General features: G+C 54.6%; 1 protein-coding gene across 11 annotated transcripts in view; it reads left to right on the top strand.

Moving 5' to 3' along the window:
- ASTN2 (astrotactin 2) overlaps positions 1-22,575 on the top strand; it is a 331,775-nt gene that overhangs the window by 147,415 nt on the left and 161,785 nt on the right. For all 11 annotated transcript variants that reach the window (XM_072025073.1, XM_072025071.1, XM_072025070.1 and 8 more), the window contains 3 exons: positions 8,034-8,118; positions 8,270-8,344; positions 8,448-8,585. In XM_072025073.1, coding sequence (XP_071881174.1) covers positions 8,034-8,118; positions 8,270-8,344; positions 8,448-8,585 — 298 coding nt within the window. The remainder of the gene's footprint in view (positions 1-8,033; positions 8,119-8,269; positions 8,345-8,447; positions 8,586-22,575) is intronic.

Raw genomic sequence — 22,575 nt, 5'->3', positions numbered from 1 at the left:
AGGAGGAAGGAAAAACTTCTGCTGCCAGCAGAAACCACGAGGAGACCCTGTGGAGGTTGCTCCGCTCGCTGGCACCGAGAAGGGCTGATACAGCCCCTGCGTGGTCTCGTGCTCTCCCACAGCAGCTGCTGCTGCTCCCTGTGCATCCCCAGTGCACCAGAGCAGCTTCTCCCTCTCGCTGGATGCCCCATGCTTGAGCAGGACGTGTCAGATCTCGTTTGCAGGGAAGGGACTGATGCTCGTTAACCTGGGAGCTGCTCAGCTCCGGCGCCGTGCTGGGTCCTAACCTCATCTGCTGCTTTACAGCTCCCATCCCTGCTTCCCATCTGGCCAAAACCTGGGTGGCGATGACTCTGCCTGATGCTGACTGAAGTCTGGCACATCCTGGGTGTTGGATGGAGAGAAGGCGCTGGGATGGGGAGAAAGAAATGGGTTTGAAGGGTCTCTGAGCTGTTCAGAGGTGACAGCCACAGCAGGAGGAGCAAGGCAGCAGGTCTCTGTGGTCCTGGCATGTTGGGGCTCTGAGCCAGTCCCATGATGGAGGGAGGGCAGAGAAGCCATGCTCTGAACTGTCAGCTTCCTCACCCCAAATGTACATCAGCTTCTTCCCCCCTCTCCATCCTGGCAATTTGCACATGGATGAAGCAAAACCTTTCCCTTGTTTGTGCCAGTTGGATCCCCAGGGGCAGGGCAGGACTTGCTGGTGAGGCTGCAGGTTTTCCGAGCAGTTTTCCAAATTTTACCAAGAGCCGAGCAGCCATCCACTGACAACGAGGCCTCTGGAAGCACCTGCTGGACACCCAGCCCCAGGAGACAGCCCCAGACATGGCTCACATTCGTCGCTGTTCTCACCTGCCTTCAGCTGGTGAGAAGCTCCCGTGCCAGGCTGGGAGCAAACTGTAGTTCTCTGATGCCCGGCGTGCATTTTGAGATTTATTTTTATTAATGTCATTCTATTTTTAAGGGTGATTTATTTTTATCACTGTGAGAGAGAGAGAGGCCTGTGGTTTTACTAGGGGATATAAATCCCATCTAGGTTTCAACCTTTCCAGGTCAGGGATTTTATCATCTCCGGGAGCATCCCAAGCAGTGGGTGCAGGGAGTTTCCCTGCTCTCCCTCCTCTCTTGCTGGGTGTTCAGGAGAAAGCTGGACCAAGGTTTGTCCTGCCTGGGAGATGACTGCCCTGCAGGTTTCCCCTTTGAAGAGCATCAGGGCCAGCCTAGAAATGCTCCCACACATTTATAGCTGATCTCTTCTGCAGTATGGATCCAGCCTTGGCCCAGAGCTTCTTTGCTCCAGGGTTCAGGCAGAGGTGTTTTCAGCAGCAGCTCCTGGCACACGTTTGGACAGAGGCCACCAGGTCACGCAGGCTCTGTCTGCTGAGACTCAACCTCTCACCCTTCCCAGGACTGAAAACCTCTTTTGGGTTGGAGTTTTTGTTTAACGCCTGTCTGTGCAATGTGCTGATACGTGACTGAGGCCACTGAGTGCTACTTCAGTATAAATAATAATCCACACTGAAAACGGTGGCTCTGAAACGCTAGGAAATGCCAAAACACATTTTGCTTGCCTGACCTTAATTTGCCTTCCCTTGTGTCTTCGCAGTGTGACTCATTCTTTAATTAAATGATTGCTGCCCCTGACAAATTTCAAGCCCGTATTGCAAAGTACCAACTCAACAGAGCTTTTCAGAGAGAGCACCAACATCTGCACATGAGCAAAGTGCCATCTTTCCCTTCAGGTGAGCTGGGTGCCTCTTCCAGATGCTGGCACATCCTCACGCAGTGCAAACAACGTGGCCCAGAGCTGCTCCTCAGCTGGAGAGTTTCAGCCAAAATGCCCCATCTTCTTGGCAGGCGCTGCCTGAAGCGAGGACAAGGAAGGTTTGTGTCCTGCTGGTGCTCGCAGGCACCTCTCCTCGCTCTCTGTTTTTTCCAGTGGATGTGGCACCTGTGCCACACTCTGGGATGTCTTCTCCTACAATCACAGAGCCCTTTGTCACTCGCCACCCTCACCAGTGCTGGTAACATTTACGAGGGCATCCATTTTTGGTGGCATATGCAAATCCTGATTTGTGAGCACAATTACCTGCTTTGTATGCACAAAACTGATTCACTTGCACATTCTGTGGGCATCACTTAAGAGGCCTGCTGGAGAATTGGTCCCTGAGGGCCAAACGCTGGGAAAAACAGCCTGTGATTCTGTGCTGTCAGGCTTGCTAGAGCAGTGGCATAAATGAGATGGATCGCTACCTTGATTAGCAGGTGCAAGTGCGTTGGTTTTTTTTCCCCATCCATAAATCAGGCACTTACCCGTCAAAGCTCTCTTCTATGCATCCACAATTGATTGCACCCACAAAACAATAGGCACATGCTTGTAAGAACCCAATTAGATGTGGTAGTGAAAGGTCTTTTCTAGAAATTGGCAGGAAAAAAAAAAAAAAAAAAAAGGTTTCCATCATCTTCCAAATGGGCTAGTTTGTCACCTGAGCTGCAGATGGTTTTGCTGTCCTGGTAGGACAAGGCTCTTGCAGGCAGGAAACAGATGAAAGTCGTTGTTAAACATCCCCATTTTTTAAAGGCACTTGTAAAGGGGATTTGGAGGTTGCAGAGCTGAACATGTAAATCAGCAGCTGACCAACCTCAGTGAGGGTGTATTTGTGTTTACGAAAACAGTCATTTTCACTGATAGTTCAGTGTAATATCATGCGGCTTTTGTGCACATCAAGTAATATTTGTTTGTTCTCGTACACTTCGGCTATTTTCGCTGTTGGAAGATCCCAGTGTCTTTATTGACTTAGACTTTTATAAGATGAGGTTCCGTCTCTCTAAGGTATGTAGTTTAATAACTTGGTCAAAAACCATGTAATATACGATTTCCTTCCAAGCGGCGGCACAGCTTGCCTTCTGCACCAAGCAGGGCAGGAGGCAGTTAACTCCCAAGCTAATTTAGCTTCGGGCTGAAGTGTTAGACATAAACAGCAATCAAAATGCATGCCCGCGAGGGGGCTGAGTTAAGGTTATCTGTGCTGTCTTTACACTCTCATTTTCTGCCATTAGAGTGTTTAATCCTGCAGCTACTAATGTTCTTGTAATGGCATTTCTGAGCTTGTCTAAAGGCCACGGAGGGGAGGGAAGGGGAGCGAGTGCTCCTGGGCCCATCTCACCTGCCTGACCCATCCCAGCAGCACTGCAGAAGGTCACTCCTCACCCGTGGTCGTTGATTTGGGCAGTGGACATGCCAGAAGACAGCAGCTGGGCGCTGCAGAACACCCTTGGGTGCCTCCAGCTCAGGACCTCACGCTGCTGCCTTGCATCAGCCACGCACATGTGCCCCCCGGGAGCTCCCTCGGCAGCACGGCTCAGGGGCTTAGCAAATGATAATGAGAATAATATCTGTGCTGAGCGTAAACCAGGCACGAGCCTCACAAGTTAAGCTTGCTTTTAACTGCTTTGATGCGTCTGGGCAAGGAGGGTGACTTGTAGTAGGGGAAGAGGAGGGGAACTGTCAAGTTGATTCCAGGTTTTCCCTGCACGCCCAAAGCACAGAGCCGAGCCCTCAGCCTCCAAGGAGCCACCTCAAGCTGCCCATCGTGTCCACACCAAGCTGGTGCTGCCCCTGTGGGGCGATGGAGCATTGCCCAGGGGGCTCAGCCCCAGGCTTGGGGGAGAGGGGTCTGGTTGTCCTGCCTCGTGGCTGTGTCCCCTTAGGGATGGAGCAAAAAAATCAATGAGGAAGTTCATCCCATTAGAAAAGAGTTTTCCTTTCTCGTTCCTCCAAAGCTGAACTGCTGTTAGCGAAGCTGCATTTCTCATCAGGATTAAGCAGAGGCAGAGTTTGGGAAACTTCACCCCAAAGGGCAGGAACCACGGATAACAAGAGCCAGGAGCCAGCACTGCCCTGCTGGGGAGTCACAGCCTCAGCTGGGCCAGCCCCAGCTCCAGCACTTGCTCCCTGAGGACTCCTCACATGTGCCTTGAAGCTGGGGATTTAACCATCTATGTGACAATTCTTTATCCTCTCCATGTTTACTTTTTACCTGATCTCTTTCTCAAAGACGCCCTCTTTGGCATCCCACGGGGCTGCAGCGACCTCTTTAAGGAAGGCTTTTGCTGAGGGTGTTTTCAGCTCCTCCTCATCCACACCTGGAGGGAGCCCTGCAGCCTGCACCCAGGGTCTGCAAATAAAGGCGAGCAGATCCTGCAGGTGGGAGAGGTGTCCACAGGGCCAGAGCCTGTGCTTTGGGTGGCTGCAGGACAGCAGGGGCCGGTTCAGCCTTGTCAGGCTTTCTCTGAGTGCTGGATTAAGAGGTTGTTTCCCTGACGCTCTGCCAGGAGCTCAGAAACCTTTCACGAAGGATAAATCAATGCCGAACTTCCTCTGGATGCTCCCGAACCTCTGAAATCTCGATGGCTTCATCACGGGAGGGAAGTGGCTGGGGTGCCAGGAGGGACGGGCATGGATCAGCCCCTTGTCCCCACCTCCAGAGGGACACATTGGGACCCGCAGAGCTGGGGTGAAGGCTTTGCTCCCCTGCCGTGGGGAAGGAGAGGGGCACCTCGGGTCTGTCTTGCTTAATACCTTTCTTGATGAACTGGGTGAGGGGATTGAGTGCACCCTCAGGAAGGTTGGGAGGTGGTATCGATCTCCCTGAGGGTAGGGTGGCCCTTCAGAGGGATCTGGGGAGGCTGTGCTGCCCCGTTTGCTCCACTGCTGCCAGCAGCCCTCCCAGCTCCACCAGTAAAAGTGCCACTGCCTGCAGTGAGCAGCTTCCCTGGGAGCACGGGGGCTGCAGGAGCTTCTGCTGTGTGCCAGGCTGGAGGATTAGGGGGATCCCACAGCATTATCACAGCAGATCGCCGCTCGCCCTAACGAGGCTAACAGGATTACCCAGCACGCTGGCACCGGCGTGCCTGGCTGTGCGGTGTTGGTGCAGCTGCACGAAGAAAAGAGCTGGCTGGGGTTATTGCTGTTTGAGAAGGAGCAGGAACGTAGTGCATTGGGTGAAATGAAGAAGTTCTGCAGCTTCAAGCCTGCAGGTATCGAAAAGAGAGCTGAAGCCCCCAATGCACTGGTCTGGATGCGGCTGAAGGGTTGCTTTACTCCTTAGCACCAGCTTCTGTGCATCTCGCCTGTGCTCCTGGAGGCGAGGAGCCCTGATGCTGGAGGACTCACCTCCTTTAGGCATGAGCCCTGCTGTGGGCCAGCTCTGAGCCAAAAGCCAGGGGTGCTGACGGTGCCGACCATGGCTGCGGACTGCTCCGACTCTGCCCTTCTGCAGCTCCAGCACTTACACCACGTGAAGCAGGCACTGCAGCCCTGTGCTTGGAAATGGGGCAGAGCAACCTCCTGCCTGTGTGCAGCCACCAGGCAGGCATGTCCTTGGTTTACACGGCTCCTCCATCATCTTGGAGGTTTACATCTTGCTCCCCTGCCCAGCTGGAGGGCAGTGGCAATGCTGTAGTGCCACGGGGCTGGAGCCCACAGGCATGAGCAGAGGGGTTTCCTCTCCCCCTCTTGAAGTGGTTTGTTAAATGAGACTGCAAATACAGCGTGGGGCCTCCCGAACATAACACCGGGACCTGCTCGTGCTTAAACGAAGCAAGCGGTGATCCTTCCTTTCGCCAGAACAGACCGAGACTCGCTGTGGGTTATCCAGTCCGATTTGTGGGTTATGAATCTGAAAGAAGACAGATGACCACCGGTGGCCGTGTCTGCACCGTTTGCGGGTTGGTGACTGCAGAAATGGGATGCTTGTCCCAGCACTTTGTAGATCCTGAGTCATTCATCCTCCCGCAGCAGAGGCAGACACAAGGTTGGGTAGCTCTGAACAGCAGCGCTGCTCTTCGGGCTTCTGGTGGTGGTGGTGGGTTTTTTTCAGCATGTGGAAATCTGCTCTTTAGGAAATGTACTTTCTCAGAGGAGGAGCTAGGAATTAGGGGCTCCCATCCCTGTCCCACGGAGCATTTCTCCCTCCATGGGGATTCACCCCGTGCCCTGTGGCAGGAGCAGGCTCGGCATCATGCCTGGCCAGGCTGAGCAAAGAGGGAATCACGGAGTATCTGAAGGGACTGAAGGAGGAGAGGAGATGCCCAGCAGGGTGAGGAGAGCAAATGCTCATGGAAACGTGGAGCAGCACCGCCCGTTCTGCATTGCACAGCCCAGCAGATTGCAATGCTCAGCTCCTGCTGCAAGCTTTCCCGTTGTGTTTCTAAAGCTCTGCCTGGACAAGCTGGGGCTGCATCCTGCACGGTTCTGGGGAGGTGCCGGTGGCCTCAGCCCTGCGTGGCATCCCCTGCTGTGGCCGCAGGGTGCTCCCGCTCACCCAAACCTCCCCTAAACCTCCTGGGAAAGCCTCCAGCACCAGCTGCAGCTGCTGGAGCTCTAGGATGGGGTCGATAAAATTGATATTTCCATGGGGTGATGGAGTTCCTCCTCCCACACCACGCTGCCTCGACAGGAAACAAACGGGTGGACACAACAAACACTGCAGCCAGAAGGAGGTGGTGGGGCTGTTTGATGCCAACCTCTGTAGGTGTTTTTATTTTCCCCCAATTTGCTCTCATTTCCATGAGAGTGAGCCGGTGCCCCAAGCCTCCCAGCTCTGCTTTGCAAGCACTTTGAGGTGCCTCTGGTTTGCAGAGCCTATATTTGTTATGTAATGAGCGCCAGGAATTAATGAGCCGCCGCCTGGCTGGGGAAACTTGCGTACTAAGCACCCAAGGAAAAAATAACTTCCCCTTTTTGTAACTGAACTGAGGGACCATTAGGACGCGCAGTCCTTGCCGTGAAACCGCCCCAGCCCCAGGCCAGGCAGGCTGAGCTGGAGCAGGAGCTCACGCCGACTCCTTCCCTTTGGAGGAGTAATGCTCCTGCCTCTCCCGTTATGAATCATGAGGTTAGCAGCTTTTGACAGATCATAAATCAGTGCTTCGAAGTCGCTAGGACAAATCCCAGGACATTTAATCTTTAATATTAGACGTGTTTAAAGCAGTGAATATTTCATGAAGGTGCCGTTGCATTTTAGCATGCCATTAGCTCTTTCTTTCTCCCCCCCCCCTTCCGTTTCCCTACCTCCCCCTTTCCAGACAGCTCTCAAAAAAAAAACAACAAAAAAAACCTCACAGGCTGCACCCCCGTTTTGTTCCTTCCCAACAAGAAAGCTCCTTGCTGTAATCCCCGTGAGATGTGTGGAGCTCGCCCAGGGGCCCGAGGAGCACGCAGGTACCGGCCAGGCTGCAGCAGTGCCGGCTCTGGGGGCTCTCCTCTCCCTGCCTCCCCCCTCTGAGCAGGGCAGCAGTGGCTCTGTGCCCCCCTTCTCCTCCTGGCTCTGCACCAGTGCTTAAAGAGCAGCCTGCTGCAACGAGGAAAAGTGTGATGGGGGCAACTGGGGAGGGGGAAATTATCGACGGGTGCTTGTAGGGGAAAACTTCCACGTGCAAACCCAATTCCTCTGCTCATTTCGCTGCTTCTTGCTCCGGGTTACGCCTCTCTACCAAACACAGAATCGATTGGGGTGGGATCCCTGCTCCTGCTCTCAGCGGGGTGTAACAGGGTGCAGGAGGAAGGGGCAGCGGGGTGAGACCTCGTTAAGGTTTGGGCAGGAGCACAGCGAAGGCTGGCTGCAGAGGGTGAGGCTGGCACCACGCTGAGGACGGAGGGCAGCCCGTCTGCTGCAGGCTGGGATGGGAGCAGCCACATCCTCATGGAGTTTCTCTGCAGGCAGAGCTGTCCTTGGAGGCCGTCGGGCAGAGTTCGGCTGAATCTGGGGAGCTGCGGGGGTGCACAGGAGCACGGGCTGAGGACAGGCATTTTGCATCCTTACATCTCATCCCTGTTCACAGCAGGAGCACGTCGCATAACCCCTTCAGAAAAGCTTCATGTTTCCTCCCAGCTTCCTCACCAGGAGGTTTCAGAAGGCTCCAAAGAGCTCCAAATCCACTGCAGGCACCTGGACTGCCTGTGACGAGCAGGGCTGAGCAGCAGGGGCTCCTTGCACAAAGTTGTCTCACCTCTCCCTGCTCTCTTTTAGGGGAGTGCAGCTGCCACGAAGGTTACGCCCCAGACCCCGTCCATCGGCACCTGTGTGTGCGCAGTGACTGGGGACACAGCGAGGGGTGAGTGGGAGCTGAGCTCCTCCCTGGGGGGTGCTGGGGCCAGCTCTGCTCCCCCCTGGCCGCCACCATCCCCAAGGACCCGGCGCCCAATGGGTGCTGCTGGCCTTGCCGGCGGCGTGCCGCAGCTTCTCTCTCCCTCTTGGTCTCGCAGGCCGTGGCCCTACACAACGCTGGAGAGGGGATACGACCTGGTCACAGGAGAGCAGGCGCCGGAGAAGATACTCAGGTGGGTCAAATGACTGCTGGGCTCCTCCAGCTGCTGGACCTCCTGTGCTAGAGGCCCACCTCCTACCCCTTTTTCCCACCTGACACGTTTGTCCTCACTCCAGGTCCACCTATAGCCTGGGACAAGGCCTGTGGCTGCCGGTCAGTAAGAGCTTCGTGGTGCCCCCCGTGGAGCTTTCCATCAATCCCCTCGCCAGCTGCAAGACAGATGTGCTGGTGACAGAAGATCCAGCAGATGTCAGGTAGGAAGCAGATTTCTCGCTCTGCTCATGCTCGAGTGACTAGACTGCTCTTTAAATTGTTCCTGAGGATGCAGTAATTTCTGCGATGATAAGTTTGATTAATTTTCTTCCAATAAGAAATCCGACGTGATAACTCTGCAGCATTTTTATTTTTTTTTGGTCCTGATGGGTCTAGGCCAGGTGTGTGCGTATAACTGTGATGCAGGCAGGTAGATTGGTATCAACCTGTGGCAAGGCAATTTTCCTGTGGCTTCAATCTAATGTGTGATTGCACAGCTGTAATCGGGGCACTCGCAGGTATGGAAGTGCCATCCTCGTGCAGAATCTCATCTCTGTGCCACATCAGCCCAGCCCTACAGCCTGCTCCGGGTCTCCTGAGGGGCCAAGGTCAGACCTGGTGAAAGGCCATGCTGCTTGTCCAATTAGTGCGCAATTAGGGGATTTTTTTATCCTTCCTGGAGTTCAGCAAATGCCCGAGTGTTTCTCTAACTCATCATTTTGGCTAGCTCGTGCCTCAGCCAGACCTCCTCTGATGTCTAATCAGCAGCGTGACCTCGGGGTGTTGCGGGAGGAGAATTGCCCCAGGGGAAGGAGGGGCTGGGAGAGGGGGCTGAGGGTGGGCAAAGTGGGGGGCTTGGAAAGGGAGTCCAGGCAAAGTGGTTGTCTGCCTCTGCCTGGTTTGCAAGGGTTTGACTGTTTGATTCCTAAGGCATTTGGTGTGCATCCCCTCTCCCCCGTTAAATCAAGATTGAGCATGTGTTCTTTGGGGGTGCCAGGGAGACTGTGGGAGCCCTCCCTGCCTCCCTGCTTGCTGCTTTCTCCTGTTCACTTCAAACAAAATTTCCTGACACGCAAATTTTTGTCTGTGGTGGGAATTGTCTTCATGGGCACCAGCAGGCTCCTTATTTCCCCAGCCTATCTTGCCTTCTGTTTCCCAAAAGCAACAGGACAGTGGCTTCCTTGTTTCTGCTCCATCAGGGGTGTTGGCAGGGCTGCAGTTGGAGCAGGTACCTCCAAAACCTGCAGCAGAGCCAGGACTGGCATCCAAAAAGTCCTCGCTTCCAGGGGTGTGTTTGTTGATGTTTGGTGCTCGTTTTCTCTTCTGCAAAGGGAGCCTGATGGTATATATCTGTCACAATTTGGCTCTGCTGGGAAAGGTAGCTCTTGTCTGCAGAAGGCGACTGGTTTTTGGTTGAGAAGGGTCGCCTTGTTGCATGCCAACATTTTCCAAGCCAAACCACCGCTGTCTCTTGCTCCCTAACATCCTCGTTAGAAAGCAGAAGCAGAGGTTGGGAAGCTCACTTTCTGCCCCAGTGCTGTGATTGTCTCTGGGCACCGATCCTCGAGGAGGAGCCTCGGGATGGAGGAATGCCAGGGCAGGGAGCTTCTGGCATGGAGGCTGTTGCCTGCTCTCCTCCTAATGAAACCCGAACTGAGAATTCCAGATATAAATATTGGAGTGACCCAAGTGGAATAAGGGAGGCAAGTTCACAGCGCTTGTATCGTACATGCAGGAGATGCTAAATTATTAAAACTTTAATAAACGTAATAATAAATATTTGATGTTGAATTATGGGAGGTTTCACAGATACAGTGAAAACCAAAAACTGATCTATTATTTCTGCATTAGAACCTAAACACTTCTCAAACCGGGATCAGGCGGCTGGCGCAGGGTCCCGAGCACCCTGTGATGGGTGGAGGTGGAGCTGGTGCCTCCCGAGCTGGTGCCAAAAAGTTGTGCTCAGTGCTGAGGCAATCCACACACAGGGACATTGCGGTGTTGGGTGCTCACAAGCATCGCCTTGCCCTGTCTCTGTGCTGAGGTTTTGGGGAGCTTTGGATTGAGAGGTACCTTGGCAGCAAGCCGAGGGAGCAGCAACGCAGCAGTTTGGTGGTCCAGATGTCCCAGTGATGACTGGTAATGTCAGACCTGATTTTGGAGCTGAACGCATCCTACCCACTGTACCTGTATCCAAAAGCCATCCCTGTGCCCTCGGAGGGCCCTGCTCACTGGGAGCACGGTGGCACTGCTGTCCCCCTGTGCCTGTAGGTCCCGCTTGCGGTGCTTTAGCTCTGATCCAGCCCCGTCCTCGTGCCCAGGGTCAGATCCGCAGCACCTGACAGCAGCTGCAACACGCTGCGTCCCAGCGCCTGGTGTCCTGTTTGCTGTCCTGTAATGCCGTGCTGGTAATTCAGTCCTGTATTTCTTCTGTGCCTTTAATAACAGCCGTGCTGAATTCCTCCAGACCTTTCATTAGTCTGGCACCTTTTGGCTCTGGGGTCACTCGTCTTGAAGAGTTTAATGGAGGGAAATTGCAGAAAGCCTGGTCTGGAGAAAACAAGTGATGAAGTCTTTACAACTTGGAGGGTTAAAGGTTCAAACGTAGCCTTGTGGTTTTATGAAGATGCTCGAGACTGCAGAAAGGCCAGGTGGGGCTCTACCACTCAGCATCTCTCTGGAGCAATGCTGACTCCCTGCTGCAGCTCGCGGGGATGTTGCTCTCCACGTGCTTCACTGCCAGAGCCTTCTCCAGCTTCCTCCCACGGCTGCAGCCAGCCCTGCAGGTAGGATCCCGAGGGGGGCGTGCAGACACTCCGCTGGGAACGCTGCCTGCGCTCTGCACACCCCTGGAGGGGAGCAGGGACCGGGCTCGTCCTGCAGAACTTGGCGGTGGGGGTGTTAGGGCCACGCATCCTAAACTGAGCAAAAGGTTTCCGTCAGAGCTGGTGAAGCTCCTGTGCATAATTTAGCAGTAACTGTTTTAAGCGTCCCCTCTGCAACTCCAGAGCATGACCCTCTGCACAGTGATCACATCGGCCATACGTCTTAGCTCCTGGGAGCCAGGCCAGCAGTGACAGCCCAGTACTGGTGGCACCACGCTGCCGGTGACACCTTTGAGGGTGGCCAGCACTGGAGGCTCTCCCTGTGCTGGCCTCCAGCTTGTGCTGGGCTGGATGCTCCAGCTGCCAGGTCCAGAAGCATCTCACCTTGTCTCGCTTGTTTTAAAGCCCCCCCCCCCCCTTTGTTTCCCTCTCCCCATGGCTCCCACCCCTCTCTCCCATCCCGTATTTCTCCAGTAGCTCGGTGATGAGCACAGCAGCCTGTACTGGTGTTAACAGATTACTCTCAGGTGTTTAATCCTTCTGCTGACCTTCCCTGGACACGTGGCCTTCACTTTATGGTCCTTTGGGACATATCGCCCTTGTCCTGTGGGACAGGGCATCACTGTTCTGCTCAGAGCAGGCTGCTCACCCCATCAGCAGCTCATTAGGGACAGCAGCAGGGAGGACCCGCAGCCCTGCTTCCACTGCTGCTCCCACCCAGCACCCCAGCACTGGGTGACAGGGGCAAAATGGTGGTGGCACTGCCTCTGGGGACATCCCCCGGGGGCAGAGAGCAGCGCTGGGACATGCTGGGGGCCCCCCTATCACTGTGGGGATGGGTACGGGCCGGCACCCCCTGCCCAGCACCCTGCAGCCCCGCTGTGTCCCCAGCTCGGCGGAAAAGTTTGTAATTTCTTCTGAGTGGCTATAAATCAGAGGAGTGAGCCTCAGCTGCTGCCTGACATGACATATAGCTCCATCGTTATGGCAACCATAGAAACAAATAAAAGCCTTGCCTTCGCTTGACAAGCCTTTGAGATGTCCTGATGGAGAGACAAGTGTTCAGTGGCAGAATGAATTCTCTTGAACTCTCTGTCAATTCATCTTCGTTTTGCTCCCAAGTGAGCCCCTTTGCTCTCTGAATTCTTTGCCAAAGTACAATCAGCAAGATTTTTTATTATTGTTGTTATTATTATTTCATTTTCAGTTCTCTCAGTGCTTCACACACTGCACACGAGCCGCCTTTCCCCCCCTGCTCTGAGCGCACGCACCCCGTGGAGCAGGGACCAGCCCGTGCCGAGGACAGGAGCTATCGCTCCCCCTGCGCCTGGCTGCTCCTGGCTCAGCCCCAGGACAAATCCTTTTTGCCCCTGTGACAAATCCACTGCCCCCGCCTTGCAGGGGCTCTGCCAGAAGCACCGAGTGGCACTGCTTTTGCAATGATTCAGGAGCTTTGCGAGTTGGTGCCAAGCACCGCTGTGTGAGGCTCCCTGCCCTGCCGGGGGTGGTGGAAAGCAAAAAGGAGAAGAAAAGAAGAATCTGGGCCAGGAGAGGGGAAGCAGCTTTGCCACAGCATCAGCAGGGCTCATCTGCTCTGCACCTGGGCTTCGTGCAGGAGCACAGACAAAGGGGTGCTGCTGCAGGGGAGCACTGCTGAGCCTCGGGAGGGTTTTACTGGGCACCCTGCTCCAGCACAAGGAGGGTTTCTTGCTCACCTCGAGCACCACCAATTCTGCACAAAAGGGTTTCTCTTGGACCCACTCCTGCTGCATTTTTTTGCTCTGTCTCCACGTTCCCTCCATCTGCAGCACAGCCCTGGGGTGCGTTCATGCAAGGGAAGCCCTTTTTGGGGCTGTCTGTGAGCAGGAGCAGTGACCCCGCGTTGCTGCCTTCCAGGCTTTTGTCCTGCTGGTAGCAGCAGCCGTGGGCACCGACGCCGCAGCTGACAGCAGGTGCCTGTGATGAATGGACAGCTTAACGTGGTGGAGCAAATTGATCATTGCATCACCAAGCACAACTTACTCATTTCTGGAGGGACGACAATCCATTACGGTGCACATCACAGAGACACCGGTATCCCCGGAGATAACGTCCCTGCAGCTCTGGGCTGGGTCCCTTATCACCCCAGCACGTCGTCAGCTCACCAAAACCAGTGGAGGAACAGCTTCTGGTGCGTAACACAGGGATAAAGGCAGCCCCTGGCCTCGTCCTCCATGGGGGAAGGATGGATGTGGTGCAGAGAGGCAGCTGCCAGCCTCTGCCACGCGTGTGTTAACTCTGCATCAGGCTGCTTGTGGGATTTTTCCTGGTCCTGGCCTCCTGGTTTGATTTATGAGAGCAGATTGGAGGAGTCAGCGATGTCTCATTTGGCTAAGGGATGACTAAACGGGGACGTAACCTTGTGGCAGCCGCCGATGGCTGGGAGCAGCAGAAGGAGAGAGGAGTCAAAGGAGTGGTGTGATAGGGAAATGAGGGGCAGGCAGGAAAGGGGGAAAAAAATAAAAATTAACTAAACTCAATCTGGAATCACCGAGGGAGTGTCTGTCTCTGTTAGGTCAGAACTGAAAGCAGTGTTCACCAGCACCTCCGTTGCACTGAGAGGGTGCAGAAACATCTCAGCCTCCCTCCTTGTGGGCTTTTTTATAGTCCCTGGTACAGTGCTGCTGAATTTCCCTCTCTCTGCTCCAGTTCTGTGTGTGATCCTGCTAAATTCTTGAGCTCTTCATGCTGGGCTATAAAACTACACCGAAAATGATCAAACCACCTAGGGGCAGTGATGTAAATTTGGACTAGCTGGTAGGCAAATCCATCGCGGGGAGCAGCCACAAGTTGTGCAGCTGAGTGATTGCTGTTCCTCTCATCAGCGGTGCCACGGAGCCCAGGAGGGAAAAGCAAACAAATGCACAAACAGATTTTGTTTATGTATTTATTGAGACAATTAAAAAAAACCCAACACCCGCCAAATACGCACATGCTGTCTCACACCCAGAATGGTTCCTTTTAATGTAGCTGGGATCTCCCAGCGCAGAGCACGATTTGGCACCGAGCTCTGCAGCTTCTCGTTATGCCAGAGCTTCTCTTGCTGTCGCGTGTGTCCGTCTGTCCGTACACCAAACCACCTGCTGCCAGCCCCACTCAGCTCTTGAGCAGGATCCTGCCGGCACCCAGACAAGTAACGAGCAGAAAGGGGTTTGGAGGGGCAGGCAGGGGCTGATGCGTGCACGTAAAGAGCTGCAAGGAAGCAAAATGAGGCATTGAGGTTTCTTTCAGTGGAAGGAGCTCTCCCGTCCCTGTTTGATGGTGTTGTCTGGTTTGATGTCCCTGCCTTTGCTTCCTGTTAAACACTGGCTGGAGTGCGCTTTGCAGCCGCCTGTTCAAAGGCACCGTGGCCCCATGGCCTCTCTGTTTATTCAGCCTGTCTGCACTATTTTCCCCTAATTATGTCTTTTTTCCCATCTTAGTTTATTACCTGTGACTTTGTGACCGGCCGCTGCCTGCGCAGGGCTCCAGGCAGCCTGGCAGGAGAGGCACCAGGCTGGCACCTCCTGGGCACGCTGCATCCAGCGTGGGCTGGGAAACCCTGCCCTGCTCCTCCTGCTCCTCTGCTCCTCCACACCATGTGTGCCGAGCCTCTTTATTTCATTCAAAATGAGAGGAATGAGCTGCACAGCCTGCCGGGGTTTTTACAAGGAGGGGCTGGTATCAGCCCCAGGCAGCCTGGGGAGGTGTCAGAAAGTGGCTGGGGACTGGGTGTGCCTGGGCTGCTGAGCAAGTATGCAAGCAAAAAAGAGGGATTGTTTTTTTTTAAGGGGCAATTGCACGTGATTTAAAAACCACAGCAGTGTTTGGGGATGGGAGATGCGAGGGATTTGCCAGGCAGAATAGATGGAGCTCAGTGCACGGCCGCTGCTGGCAGGGACGTGGTGCTTTTGGGTGATGGGGATGGACACCACAGCAGCCCAGCAGGAGTGGGGCAGGGCTGGTGGTGCAGGTACTTGAGCTCCAGCAAAAGCAAAGGGTTAGGAGTCAGCTTTGACTCCTGTTCCCAGCCCAACTGCCCCACGTTGCCTTCCCCCATCCCAAGCCGTGAGCACGCAGCGCTGCGTTGGTGGGGGAGCTGAGAAACGAGGGTGGTGGCAGCAGCAGGACAGGGACAGCCAGGACTCCCCACGTGTCTGGGGAAGGATGCTCTGAGCCAGTGCCCTCTCCCTGCCATAAGCAGCCCCATCTTCAAGTGCATTGAAGCGGGGGGTGACGGTGTCCCTGCTCCCACGTGTGTGACTGGGAGCTACAGTCCTGTGCGGGGTCGTGACCTTGGGAAAACATTAATAACTCCTCTTTAGCTATTTTTAAATGCAATTCAGCGGAGAGAGCCGGCACCATCCTCCAGCCGGTTCTGATGAGATTTCAAACGCCGCCAAGTTGCCCAGTGTGGTCCGTTTCCGCTCCTCCTCTCTGGTTTTTATCTCCCGTGACTGCTGTTGGATCACTTCATTCAGAGGACAAAACTAATAAAATCCATCAGAGCTGAAATGTTCCTGGGAGCGTGCCAGGGACCTGCGACGGGCTTCGGAGCTGCTGGGAGGATGAGAAACGGCCTCAGCGGGGACAGTGGGAGCAGAGGTGGACACCAGCCGGGCAGGTTCGTCCTTCTCCTCTAAGGGCATTTCCAAAAGGACAACGTTCCTGCAGGTTTGGAAGGGACTCTTGGAGAAAATGAACCCCTAGGCTTATTTTATGGGGTTTTGTTTGTTTGTGGAAGGAATGGGGGAGGCCGACGTGGCTTTGGAGGAATATCGTGCTCACCAGGAACATGTGGGGAAAACCCTGCTCCGGCTTCAACCATGGGGCAGCCGCAGCTGCAGCCAGTGAACCGGGGTGGCCCCACTCTCTGAAGACAAATGCAATTAATTAGCACTGGCTCCACTCCTGAGCAGCCAGAGCCAGGTTTCCATCGACCCTGCTGGGCTGGGTGCCCTGTCCCACAGCTGCTGCCCCAGGGGCTTTGCTCTGCTCCAGGACCTCACCCGGCTCTTGGGGTGGTTTTATCACCCCCGCTGCTCTCAGGGTACCCATGGCACAGCACCTTCCAGGTGTAAGGACCAAAAAGCTCAGCACCCATTGTGCAGACCGTGTCAGTGCAGCGTCCAGCGTTGCCCATGGGCGCAGAAAGCCCTTGACCTTCCCGTGCTTTGCAGCAGCTGCCTGGTGGCACCGCAGCCGTGCCGCAGCTGCAAATCCTCTGCTCTTCGCCTCTGCCGTGTCCAGGTTTCGCATCGTTGCCCCTTTTCATCTCTTTATTTGCTACGCACTTGACCTCTCCTTTTCCGATGTGGATGCTGATAAGTGGCTGGCAGCTTCTCTGGTCTCCCTAAGTCTGGCTGCTGGCTGTGGAGTGAAAAGGAAAAGCTCTCTAAACATCTTCTTGCTGCTACGCGTGTAAAGCCCGGGGGTCTGGTGGGCGGTGGTGGTTTCCCGGGTGCCACGGCAGAGTGCATTAAGTAGAGTATTGTTTTGAGAGGCGAAATCAAAGAGTGCTGCAAAGCTGGCGAGGATTGGAAAGAAGGCTGGGGAGTGAGCAGGAGGGGGAAAAAAAATATGTAGAAAATGAGTTGAAGCTTTGCAAAAAAATAAGCCCATCTTGGGAATTGCCCTGCTTTCACTGCCTGAAGAATTCCTGAGCACTAATCAATGCAGCTCCAGACATTTCCTCCGATGCTTTTGATTTAAGGAGGTGCTGCTGGCTGAACCCAGTGCCTTTTGTCACAGCACGGAGGGTGCAGGCAGGGGCCCCGAGCTGAGCTGGCTGGAGTGGCAGCGGGGACGGAGGGGTGCGGGTGTGGATGGACCTGGCGGTGCCGGCACAGCGCCCTGCGCATTTCTGCTCCACACGAGGCTTAAAGCAGAGGCACCGAGCTGGCTTTGCAGGGGACTGCGGGCAGTTCTGGGATCGGGTGGGGCTGGGGGACACGGCAGGTCCTGGTGTCTCACCTGGGGATTTGTCCTGAGTGTCACACAGCCAGGGCACGCGGGGGCTGCCGTGGCACTGCTGCTCTGTGCCCTTGGTGCGTGCCAGAGCGTGCTCAGCGCTGGTGTGCTACGTGCCTTATGTATGTGGCCCTTCACTTCTCTGAGAGTTGGCTGTGTTTGCAGGCAGAGCTCCCCCCCAGCTCAGGGCTGTGCCGGGGGATGTCCCTGTCACTGCCTGCCCAAGTCCCTGCTAATCCCTCCTGTGCCACCCGCTCACCCCGTGGACGGAGGCTCTCTCCCCGTGGCAGCTCGCAGGGAGTGGTGCTGAACCCAGGAGCACACAATTAAACACCAGCTAATACTTCCCTGCGACTGTGGAGGGCTTAAAATGACATAAATGAAGAAGCTGAGAATTAAGGCAGGATACTGTGTAAATATGCTCTGAGCTTTTGCAGTGAGAAGTCTCTTTATTCAGTTCAGTCCACATTTTCTCTTTTTTTTCTTTTTTTTTTTTTTTTAATCAGTGAGTATCAAACACAGATGGGCCAGAGCTGAGGATGTGGCTCTGACCTGGAGTTGCTGTGGGTTTGGGAGCAGCTTTGGGCTGTAGCTGGGTAGTTGATAGCGGGTTAATTATAACCCGGTGGGTGGTTTAACAAAAGGCTCCCTGACCTATGGGGTCCGAGGGGTGAACACGTCGCTTACAGCCATCTGTGGCAGGCAGGGGCTGTGCGTAACGGGCCCTGGCATCTGCTAGGGCTCGTCCACCTGAGCTAACTCTGCGGGGCCACTCCTCTGTGCCAGCTCCCCGGAGGGATGCCCCGAAAATCCTACAGAAAGCAATGAATTTAACCCATGCCGAGGCTCCTGACCCCACTCCCCATTTATCCCACGTGCCCAGGAGCCTTCCCTCTGGCTGTCCTTTGGGGGAAAAAACCTTGTGGGGTTCTGCTCCCTGCCTGCCCCCAGCGTTCGTGGGGGTGTTTTACCCAGGAGCTGGTCGTGGGCTTCCATTGGGTCCCAGTCTCCTGGACGAAGGACTTTGTCTTGGTGCCAGACCACTGTGATAGCATGGGATTTGGGGGCGAAAGGCAGAGTTTGTGCCCAAACACAACTAATATACGATACCAATGTAGGAGGAGGAGAGTCAGGAGCGGCTGCACTGACCCAGGTGCTTTTCAAGGCCTCTCCTTTGGAGCTCAGGGGGTTCCAGGCTCCCCCCTTCCCGGTACACCCAGGGTATGCTGCAGCACAGGCAATTAATTATAAGTGGAAACCTCCTCATTTACTGAAGCCTAGTTTATGAAAAGGAAAAAAATACAGCTTTTAGCCTGAGCCTGAAAAACTTCATTGCAGTAAAACCAGCGCCTGGCTCGCTCGTAAAGCAAAAGCGGGCATCAGATGGGCTCGGGGACAGCTGGGGTGGCAGCGGGGGGGACACCGGGTGCCCGGGGAGCAGCGGCACTAATCCTCCACCCTGCTGCACAGATGGGGGAAAAAAAAACCAGAAATCAGTGCTGTGTCCTCACCCAGCCTTGAGGGAGGCCAAGAAGCACGTGGAACTGAGCAGAGATCTGGAGGGCGCCCTGGTTGTGTGCCACTCAGACTCATCAGCAGCGGCTTTGTGGAGATGTAAAGGAGTCTGAGGTTTGCTGTCAGCTGGCTGCCTCCCTGGCCTTTTGGCAGCCTGCTCGGGACAACACTGGGCGTGCACGGGGTCTGGGCTCCCTCTGCTTGTCATCCCGTGGGGCTGATGTCCCCTGCCTGTCCCTCTCTCGATGACATCCCAGCCTCTGCGGCTGTGCAGCTGCGGGTGATGGGGTTTGCAGGGTATCGGGAGCATCCCAGCAGATGCTCCAAAAAACTCCTCACCATTCCTGCTGTACCTGCAGACATAGGGCAGCCCCATATCAGCCCCATTGAATTTGGGGGGATGGCGTGGGTTGTGCCGTGTGAGGTAGCTGCAGCAGATCGCTCTAGGGATGTCCCCAGGCTCTGGCCTCTCCATGGCAGCTGGGCCATCTGGTGTGTGCCGGCACATCGCCTGCTGTCACCAGGATTTGGTGACCTTTGCAAGGTTTATCTCATCTTCCCTGGCTTTCCCTGGTGGGAGTGGGGCTGGGAATGCTCGGGCAGTGTGGAGGCAGCTGGGCCAGGCTGGGGGCTGTGTGTGAGCACATTGATCGTGCCCGTCCTGGGCACAATCGCAGAGACTCAGCGCACGTCTGCAGAAATAAAACCGAGCACAAAATGCCGTGTGACCTATTTAGGAGAGCCACGTTTCTGCTCTGACTCGGTGCCATACAGTCCCGACAAATCCAGGTCTGTGTCCGCCACTGCTGCCCGGAGCTGAAATCAAAATCCATTTAGGCCCATCTGGATTTTGAAATTGGTTTCCTTTGGTCCACAATCGTCTTTTTTTTTTTTTTTTTCTGATCCCACAAATGGGGCACCTGCACAGCTGCCGCTCACTCTGTGTGCTAGGTGAGACTGTGCCATGCAAACCTCTGGGGTGGCAGGGAAATGTCCCTGCTCACTGTGCTTCAGCTGCCTGGGGTACACCCAGCACCACACCGTGCTGCCCCACACAGCCCCACATACCCCATAGAAATGTTCCTGTGCTGGCAGGGGCTGCTCCCTTTCCTTTTTGATGGGTGCACCCCATTGAGCAGCTTCCCAGTCCCTGCCTCTTGCTGTCACTTGGCTGCTCTGAATTCTCATTGTGGGATTTTGACCTCGTCCATCGTTCCTCCAGGGCATCATGCCCAGTGGGAACGTGCTGGCTCACCCTTTGGGACTGCAAGCCAGGCCAGCACCGAACATCTTCCTGAGCCCAACCCTGCCTCTCGTCCCCGTTGGCTCAGCCCATCCCAAAGCTCTCCGGTCCCCTCCACGACCCCATCCAGCACCAGGCAGCCCCCTCCCGCCCCCCAGCACCTGGAGGAGAGGATTTCCTGGTTCCTCCCGGTGACAAAATCAATACCAAAGGCTTCCATTAATATTCCAGGAATGGCAGAGAAGATTGACTGCCTCATTAGCAGGCATCGTGTGAAACTCTGACAATAATTAACAACTCAACGGTCTTATTTGCTGGCCTATCACAGAAGTATTCAATCAAAAATGTAATTTGCTCGGCGCTCCCATTTACCATAAAGAGAATATTCCTTCAAAGTTTTAAATAGACTAATTAAGAGGGAAGAAATACAGGGAAAAAATTATTAACAGTATAGTTTTAATGGGAAATTACTGGAGCGTATTAATAATGCAATAACCATTTTTAACAGCTGTCTGTCAGTTTGTGGGCCGGGGTAATTAAATTAGTCACTAAAGGGTTAGTCAAATTAGGCGTCAGAGAGCAGCGCTGGGGCTAACGAAGGCACGTCAGGCTTCATGCTCCAGCACACGGAGGAGGAGGAGGAGGAGAAGAAGAAGAAGGAGAAGAATAGGAGGAGGAGGAGAAAGAGAGGAGGAGGAGGAGGAAGAGGAGGAGGAGGAGGAAAAGGAGGAGGAGAAGGAAGGAGGAGGAGGAGAAAGAAGAAGGAGGAGGAGGAGGAAGAGGAGGAGGAGGAGATGCCACCAGAGTGGAGGCAGCAAACCTTTTATTGCAGGCCCCCCCATGCTGGTGCTAGCCCCCTGCTCCTGGGGCCAGGGGGATGTGCAGGGCTCAGCCACCCCTTCTGGAGGCTCTTGGTCCCCTAAAATCTGGGAAGCAGCAGGACCCCGACCCGAGCTGCTGCAGCCCCAGCTTGGGGCTGCCTCAGAGCAGGAATGGGGCAGGGGAGAGCTGGGCATCAGCAGAGGCTGGGTTCTTCCCAGAAAAAGCGTAATTAAAACAAAAAAGCCTTTCTGAGCATGAGCATGGCCCACAGCAACCTCCTCGGTGATGTCCACTCCAGCCTGATATTGCTGGAGGTTTTTTTTCCCTTTCCCAGGGCCAGGAGGCAGCTGTGCAGGGGCTGTCTGGCAGTTGCTTTCAAGGCTTTTTATTCTGTGGGTTTCAGGCTCGTGTTCCCCCTTCCTCTCCCCCTTCACCCTTTTCGAAATGAATCTCAGTTAATTTGGGATGTTGTCGAGTCTGAAACACATCTTTCTTGCCGCCAGCCTATTAAAAAATGTATTTACAGCTCCATAAAGCAAAGCCAGCTGTCAAGGTAATGTCCTGCTGGCTCCAGTGTGTTCAGGGCAGAGGGTAAGGATCTGGGGAGGCGCTTGCACGATCGCAGTGAAGATTTTAAGCTGAACGAAGAGGTTTCTGTCTGGGAAAATCATTGCATTGGCCTGGGGAGGTGTTCGTGGAGGTCTGGGGGGCTTGGGTTCCCTGCCAGGGAACGGCTCCTGCAGCGATTCACTTTGCTTCCTCACTCTGTAAATCAGGATGGGGATGTTGGCCGCTGGGTCTATGTAGGAAAGGATTGCATTTTCCACTCTGTTCCTCTGAGATTTCATACATTTCTCTATGCCGAATCGTTAAGATAGGAACTTTTCTATGGTGTGTCTGTGCAGGAAAACAAACCAATGCGGAGCAATCGCCATGCCCAGAAATAAGCCCCCACCCAGCAAGAGGTGCCAAATAACCTGGTGGCTGGGACTTCTGGAGGGCACCGAGGTTTCTGAAACCACAGCTTAGGTCATGCAGAGCAAGAACATTGGTTTCCACGTAGCTGCTTGCACTTGGGGCTTTTCTGGACCCTCCTCTGGGCCTGACCCTGCAGAGAAGCTCTTGAGCAGGGAGGTGACCGACAGCCTGGGAGAGGGGAACAGCCACAGCCATCAGAGCCACCCAGACACCCGGATATCCCCCAAACCACAAAAAACACTCCCACCCCTATCCCAGCCTGGTGAAAGGCCAGGCGAAGTGTGCTGGCGAAGGCAGGCTCCACTTCTCCTCACGTGTTGGAGAGTTACGAGCCGTATAGATTATTTTAATGGCCGTATTACTTCCAACTGTGCTCCTACCATCTGCTCTTCCCCAATTACGGATGCAAAAACCCAGCATGTTTCTCCATTCCGGCAGTAGAGAATGAAATATAAGTGCTATAAAAGGGTGTATATTCTTTGAACAATGTAGTTGGCACCTGTGGTATTTTGCTCACGCTTCTGACGTGTGTCGGCCGGGATGCCCTGCCTGCTCCCAGCGCCGCTGCCGCGAGCTGCGGGGACGGAGGCAGCCTCGGATAAAAGGAGGAGGCTCCTGTGCTCTACACGGTTTGTCCAGGCTGAATTATTAACGCTGACCAAGCGTCGGAGCGCTACAAAACTCAACAAGAACCTCTTACCTCCAGCACGGCGATAAACAGGATCGAGGCACGGCAGGAGGGAGGGAATTAAGGCAGGACATCAAAGACCGGCTTCCATCAAGTAAATCATGCCATTGCTTCAGTAAAAGAGCCCTTAAATGTTTTATTAGGGATTTTCA

Source organism: Anas platyrhynchos, chromosome 18, assembly GCF_047663525.1.
Source record: "Anas platyrhynchos isolate ZD024472 breed Pekin duck chromosome 18, IASCAAS_PekinDuck_T2T, whole genome shotgun sequence".
In the NCBI taxonomy this organism is placed as follows: domain Eukaryota; kingdom Metazoa; phylum Chordata; class Aves; order Anseriformes; family Anatidae; genus Anas; species Anas platyrhynchos.
Note: the sequence above shows the minus strand (reverse complement) of the source record. Positions and strands in the feature narration are given on the sequence as shown.